Source organism: Parasteatoda tepidariorum, chromosome 10 (assembly GCF_043381705.1).
Source record: "Parasteatoda tepidariorum isolate YZ-2023 chromosome 10, CAS_Ptep_4.0, whole genome shotgun sequence".
NCBI lineage: Eukaryota > Metazoa > Arthropoda > Arachnida > Araneae > Theridiidae > Parasteatoda > Parasteatoda tepidariorum.
In genome coordinates, this window is record NC_092213.1 from 70,913,314 (window position 1) to 70,921,430 (window position 8,117).

The window sequence follows — 8,117 nt, forward strand, 5'->3', positions numbered from 1 at the left end:
GAAATCGATTTACATTTTGAAAACCTTGTTTATAATTTCCAATACAAAAACAGTTTCTGGTTAACCTCAATTCTTTCACCTGCCATTTTCACGAAAAGTGAAAGTATGCAATATAAAAATTATTTAAAGAAATCAGTGTTTGTAATCAGATCGTGATACAGTAGCACGACTTTCAATAATCTATTTAAGAATAAGTTGATGACAGTTAAATAATTATATCACGATTTTTCATTGAGTACAAAAACTGCTTTATTAAATAAATTATCTTTTTCAACTTATTATCCATTGCAATTAATTAAGAAAGTACCTCATCGCTTTAATAACTATAGATATGAATTCAACTGAGATTAAATGGCGATATTAAAATTCATTTATGAGAAGCGTTAATTTTTTATAAATTGAAAAAGTGGTAGAACTTTTTCTTTTATTGGATTTCGTTTCATTTTAGTGTTTAATTTACCGGGTTTATTTTGTAAGGACAAGATCAGAAAATATTTATAGCATAAATATCTATAGTTGGACTTGAAGTCAAAGAACATTGCTTTTTTTGAAGCTAAAGTGGCAGGTAACAGAAGAAAATACCCACTTGGTATAAACAATTTTGTACTACCATTTTAACTATTCATTTTTTTTTCAAATTGGAGTTTTTCATTTACGGAATATATTTTAAACTTAAGCATAAATGGATCAACAGCGTTTGCACGGTTGAAATGTTTAAGACTAACAATGAACAATTTCTAATTCTTAAAAATAACCTTGGTATATACACTTTAATGTATTAAATTATTGATTAAAAACTAAAAGTGAAATATTGCAGCTTTTTTTTTAAATCGATAAACTTTCAACCCTGCATTGAGATATATAGAGTGCTCTTATATGACTGCCCTTACTATATATTTTCTGAGTTTTTATAAGAAATGAAGACAAAATCATGTTCCTGTAAGTAAATATATATTTTTTCCCCTTATTTTGAAAAGTGTCTTTCACTGTCGTAAAGGAATGCGTCCTGATGAGAACTTACGTATTTACACCAATTTTTTTAATTATTTTTCTAACTACATATATATACATATAATCCAGGAATAAAGTGGTTGTCCACAAATATATTGAAAATATGTTAGAAATTTTAAAATATTTTTCTTTTATCTTTTCAAGAAAAGTGGTAGAGTTGATCTGCTAATCTAACATTTATAAGTATTTTTACCGATTGAAGAAAGGCTTATAATGAACAAAAACAAATATACTGGAATAACTCATTACCTGCAGAATAAAACTTCAGCAATTTGTTATTACAAGAAATCTGTCTTTGTAAAATAAAAGTGGTACAATATTTCAGCATTTGTTTTGAGCATTAAAAAACATTTATTTCGCTAAGAAGATATTTATATTAACATTATATTAAGGTGGAGATGGAAGTCTTAATTTCGTAAAATAAATGCTAAGAATGATGTAATTAAATTACTTAATCTTTCTGAAAAAAAAGGACATAATTCTTAAATGGGAACATGGTGCTTAATAGGTTAAAATAATTTCGCTGCTGACCTGAAACATTATTGAAAGTAAATTATTTATAGATCTAGCGTAATTATGCCTAGGTAAGATAAGAATAAGGCTAATGAAAGCGATTTATTGGCATAATGCAAACTGGAATAAAGAACATCTAATCAAGTAAATAGGAAACTGTATATTTAGTTTTACCAGCCGGTGAGGTAAATGTCAAATAAACCCAAAAAATTCCGCTGTCGTATTTGACAACCATACGAAAAGTTTTAATTTAGAAAACTATTTTGGATAAATCGTTTTTCGTTTATCCAAAGGATTTTCGTATTAATTTTAATTTTAAAATTTTCAGAAAATTTCCGACTAATTTATTATATTTCTTTTAGATGTTTTTCCCACATCTGAAATAGTAGCTATACTTTCAGTATTTTTTTAACACCAACAAAGGCTGAAATCTACTATATATCAAGACAGAAAAGAGCAAAACTAGTAAGAAAGTCATTTCATTATAGCTTCGATTTGGGAAGATTAAAATATCCTTGACTACATAGATTTTTTTCAATATTATAACATACATATAGAACTGGTTTTTTTTTACCCCAATGTTAAGTAAATAGTGATGAATAGTTAAGCAAGAATAGTAAGACTTTAGTCTACTTTTCACGAAAACCTGCCATAAATAAAATCGTTTTGCAATCAATTTTTATTCTTTATCGACGTACTTACAGCCCTAATTACTATGAATCCTAATACTTCGCATTATTTTCCGATCTACAAAGTTCATTACACAGTGAATAAATTAAAAAATTCACATAATTCATGTAATTTTAGATTATTATACATTGTGTAATATACAATAATAAAACAATAATAGTAATATAATAACAATATAACTATAGATAAACTAAAGGTTCTTAGAATAATTAATCACTAAAAGAATAGCGAAAATTAAACAATGCCTCACTATTATTGTTTTAGTAAAAGTTTGGGTTCGTTAACACCTGGTAAAAATTAAAAAGTTGTAGCAATATTAAGAATAAAAATTAAATATTATTATGTTTGAAACTACTAAAACACTTATGTATCTCGCAGTAAATATAGGTAGATCTTAAAAATTGTAAAATTAAATGCATAATTCCAAATAAAAAGATAAATAGCATGAAATTTTCAGTTTCTTTCTGAGAAAATTGAGGAAATCTTTTAGTTTTTTTCACAGTGAACGAACTTTGTATAAAACTACCTTTTTTTTTAAATAATGGCAAATAAACAATGGTAATACAATTTGATTAAATGTAGGGAATAATTACTAATTTTGGTATTTAAAATGTTACAATGTTTGACAGTTAAATTATATTGTATTAATCTTTATTGTTCAGAGTTGTTTTAGCTGCTATTGTTAAGACACTTTACAATCATCATCTTTAAAAACATTTCCAAAAAAAAAACACGTTTTATGAAGTTAAATTTTTTGTAAAATTAAAAAATAAACCAAAATTTTACTTTTTTTATAAATTTATAAAATTGACAATGTTTTTAAACATTATTATTATTATATTATTAATAACAATATTATTATTAAAATTATTACTATTAATAATAATTATTGCAACTAGATTTTTTAAATGTTATAAATTCCAATTTTTATATTTTGAAGCTTAGAATTAAAAGAAAGGAAAATAACTAAATCTAAGATTAGTACATTTCAAATTTAACTTTTGTATTTTATCAAGACATAGAGCAACAAAAATTTTCCAAAAAAAAAAAATCATAAGAAATTATTGTTATTATTGTGCTAAGTTTCAATCTAACTAAGTTACTAAAATTAAATAAGCATCATTATTATTTATTATATTATTTATTTATTTTATTACTTATTTCATTTATTTATTCGATTTCATTATTCATTTATTTTTTTACTAAAGCTAATACTGAAACAATATTCACATCATCTTGATAGCTATTTTTTGTTTGATCCATGTATATTTTCAAGCACAAATGATGTAAAATCAGTCAAAAAGATTAAAAATAGCAAATTTTTCTGAAATATTTTTTTCGGTTAATAATAAAAAGAAATTTTCAAACAACTTTCGATCAATACCCGTAACCATGATAATTTTAGTACAAAGTTAATTTCTTGATAATGTTTATGATGGTACTAACGAACAAAAAGTTCCATTGAGAATTTTAACAAATAATTAAAAGAAATTCGACCACAATGTGACGTTCAATTCTTAAATTTAAACCTTTTAAAATTTTTAATTATTTAATAAAATAAATAAATGTTGCTGTAATTAACACATATATGTCTCTCGAACAAAATCTTTTTATACATGCTTTCCTAAAAATAAATTAACACCCTCTTCACAAATTATTTATCATTCATTTAATTAATTCTCAACATTTAATATGCATGTAAATAGGTTTTTTTAAATCAATAATAGAATGAAAAATAACGGCAATGGTATAGAATTATAATAAATTAAGAATGTCATCTGTATATATCGTGACACCATTATCAAAATTGATATGATAAAACACATGCTCCTTCGTGATGTAGTACAACCGTTCATTAGCATATTCTTTTACATATTAGCGGCATATTCTTTTTTTAATATCTTAGTACATTGTCTTTCTTACAGATTATCTTAGTATATTATCTTGTGGAAAATGAACTATGTTTATGTACACCTTAAAAACAATGCTAAGCTTATGGCTTAAAATCTGTTTTTAATAAAAATAAATAAATAAATAAAATAACTAAAAAAGAAAATTTCATAAACTTTTTTCCCAAAAATGATTACTGGTTACTTATTTATTTCATACTTGTTCTTTTTTGGAAAAACAAATCATTTTTGCTGATCTTACTAAATTTATGAACATAATATTTAATTGTTGGCCCGAAATTAGGCAATATCATAACTTCAAACAACTACGGAATTTCTGTAATTTCGGAAATTCTTTAACTTGAAGGTAGAAATTTATAATTATTGATATTTTAATGGATTAGAATTAAAGAATTTTATCCTTTACTAGGCTTAAATAATTTTATCAGGTATAACAATGGTCAGAATGACAATTTGTAATGTTCGTATGAAACAAAAGTTTGATAAATCTATTTGCTTTAAAAATTTTGGTTCAAGTGCACTACTACTGAAAACATAATTCTCAGAAAGCTGAAAAGTTGGAGGGTATGTAGCCTCTGGGGGTGTAACTTTTCTCAAAAACTGAAGAAGATTGTGATTATTTCAGTTCTTGCTTATTTTGTGTAGAAATAAAACATCCTTTGCAGAGATACCAACTTGCTCCGGACTGAGGATAAACATTTTCTAGTGGTAGTGTTTTAATGTATGATTCTTGGTTAGTTAATTCGATTCATAGGATTTTTACTCACCACCATTTCTAAATAATTCAAAGAGTTATCTAAAATGCCACTTTAACTGTGTCCATTTCAAACTTCGCAGTTTAAACAGATTGTAAGCAAATTTTAGTTTGTAGTACTCTACTGATTTGTTTAAATATTTTAAAGAATCCAAAGTAGTAGGCATCTTTGTAGTTATAGCGTATATGCCAACCCGAAATCCTAGGCTTCCACAATTTTTAAAGTGGTACCTAAACAGCAATTTTTATAAGCTTACATATTTTTGCCAGCACTTACTATTTTTTCCGTTATAATTAATTATCTGGTCTTATATATTTGTTTAAAATGGTTATCCTTAGTGGTGGTTTAAAAGGTTGTTAATCAAATTTATTAAATACAAAATTAAATAGCTTAGAATGAAAATTACAAATAACGACTCAGAAAAATCTCCCGCCAAAAGTGGGATAAGTCGGCAAGCATGCTTAACCCCTTGGGGACGGGTGATTCAGAAAAGCATTCGTACAAAATCAGAATCAAGTTGTAATTAAATAAAAAACGGTAACTTAAATGTTGTCGTTGCTAATTTGACAGACTTACTTTGCTTTTACTTTAATTATTGTTAGTTTAATCATATATATAATCAATGTTAATTCAAACTCCAACTAAATAGTTTTATTTTGAACAAAGTAATGGTGAATTAAATAAATCAAGCAATTTTAACTCCGCCCACAAATAAACTGCTAAAGAATTACCTTGATTACCAGTTTTATCTTTTAACCCTGGTTGATACGGTTTTATGCTGGCACGTATTTGTGACAGTCGGTGCGAAAGGTTTAAAGAAGTAGATTTCAAGTAAAAATAAATATTTAAAAAAAGAAGAATTTGGGATAACGAATACTTTGCTTCTTCTTGGAAAAAGCGCAAAAAATGAAATTGATATTCACCACCAGTTCTTTCTCTTTTACAGACGAGTAAAAGCACTGAATTTTAATATTTTAAAACTTAAGAGGCAGTCAACTCAACAGAAAATATCAATTTACTTAAAACATAAATGTACTTTTTACAGCATTCAAAATTTTTAGTTTTCGCAATAGTAATCTGGAATGGCTAAAAATTAAAATCAATTCGCTACATATTACAGTGCAGAGATGTTATCATAATTCTTAAGAGTTTTTTTTTTTTAGGTATTCGTAAAATTGATAAAAAGAACAAGATAAATTATATGAATAGAAAATCAACCTGTTGTTACGTATTTGTTTTCGACGCATACTATTTCAGGGTAAATTTTATCTTTTTAATTATCTGATAAAAACAAAGCAGAACAATTACGCAGCTTAATCGTAACATGCTTTAGAATGGTGACTACTTGCCTTGAATTACGAATACAATCGAAGAATATATATATTAAAAGTACATTTAAAGCACATTTTAAGATGAACCATAAATTTAGCACCTTTTTAAAAACTATAAAAAGAAATCTCTATAAAAAGAAACTCTATATAAAAAGAAATCTCTATAAAAAGAAATCGTGCACAAGAATTTCAGCAGTATTTACAGACAAAATTTGATTTTCTCAAAAATCAAATTAAATTTCCAATAACAATTTTGCAAATAAAAAGAAATAAGAAATTTGCAATTGTATGAATTATTATATTAGATTGGTGTAAATAAAGTTAATAGTTAAAAAAAAAAGGTAGTTTGTTTACTTTTAATGTCAATGAATGTTTTTTTATTATTATTTAGGTATCACTTTAAATTTGCTTACGATAAAAGTATATTTTTAAAACAATTTATTTTTTACATATTTATTAAAGATACATGATTAACACAACTTCTTAATTATGTTTTAAAATAATGTATTGTATAAATATTGCATGAAATTATGCATTTGTAACGCATTTTGGGTCACTTTTTAAAAAAAACATTCTCAAAATTTTTATTTTACGTTTAAATAGATATTTTTGAAACATTTCAAACAATATTAGTTCTATATACCTTATTCAAGATCGAATATTTCAATAATTTTTAAAAAATTAATGTAGTATACATTATTTTTTATAAGATGTGATTTATTATGTATTTTAATTAACATTTTCTCAATTTTTTTTTCTCAATATTATTTTCTTTTCAAATTCAATTTATCTTCCATTCGTATTTATTAAAAATTTCGTTTCTAAAATCAAAATGTACAAAAAAAAAAAAANAAAAAAAAAAAAAAAAAAAAAAAATAATGATAAATAAATAAATCGTTTAAAATGTCATTATAAATTTCAAAAAAATATTCAGTTAAAAATTCAGAAAACGTTTATTATTATAGTAAAAAAGAGAGACGTTATGAGACTTAAAAATGCATCTAAATATTTAAAATCTGTTTTAGATATCCTAGTGAAAATTCAACAGATTGTGTATACAAGTTGATATAACGCTTGAAGAAAACAATAATATTTCTAATAACAATAATTCATTTTCAACAAAATAGAGTTTATGAAACAGAAACTAAGAATTAAGAATCAGCTGTTTTGATTAGTCACTCACCGTAATCTTCATCTTCGAGCACTTCAGAGTAAACTGCAGTAGAAGAGAAGCAGGATGAGGATCAACATGTTGCACTGCAACACCTACGCTTATTGGTCCCGTGAGACCACGTGATTCAGATCCTCTCGCAGACGATAAAAAATAAAAATAAATGCAAATCTATTGCCCGCGCGTGGGCTTCCTTAAACATATGGTTAGAAATATGAGCTGGAATCCGTGGAACGTTTTTAGTTTGGCGTAGAAATGTATACAAACCAGATAAACTATACGTAATTTAATTTTGTTATTGTTTATAAAATGAGTTACATTTTTTCAATGCCCGTATATGGTGAATTATTTACATGAGTATTTTTCTTCTTTTTCTTTTTTATTGGCATATTGTAATAACAAACTAGTTCGAATCAACTGAACGATAATTATTAAATTTAATTGTCTGAAAATATTTTATTCTAAACAACAGTATTCTAAATAGTTCTCTGGAGCAATAGATAAATATTCAAACAAATTGAAAAGCTATTCAAGTTTTTCAAAATTAAAGTTACTTTATCAGAAAAAATGGCAATGGTGATAATTTTCTGAAAAAATATGAATACCCAATAATGCTCTTATGTTACAATACAACCGCAAACCGTGTGAAAGTTAGCCAAGTTTTAAAAGAACAATATTTGTAGCCTTTAAAAATTCCTCTGAATGCAATAATACCAATTTTGCATTCAAATAAATA

The 8,117-nt window shown here is 25.1% G+C and overlaps 1 protein-coding gene across 28 annotated transcripts in view; it reads right to left on the minus strand.

The window, feature by feature from the left end:
* LOC107440114 (uncharacterized) overlaps positions 1 to 7,548 on the minus strand; it is a 92,943-nt gene extending 85,395 nt beyond the window's left edge. For 27 of the 28 annotated variants that reach the window (XM_071186609.1, XM_071186600.1, XM_043053646.2 and 24 more), the window contains exon 1: positions 7,394 to 7,548. In XM_071186609.1, coding sequence (XP_071042710.1) covers positions 7,394 to 7,405 — 12 coding nt within the window. In that variant the 5' untranslated portion in view covers positions 7,406 to 7,548. The remainder of the gene's footprint in view (positions 1 to 7,393) is intronic. The other variant, XM_071186582.1, reaches the window with a different exon arrangement.
* Positions 7,549 to 8,117: the final 569 nt, after the last annotated feature.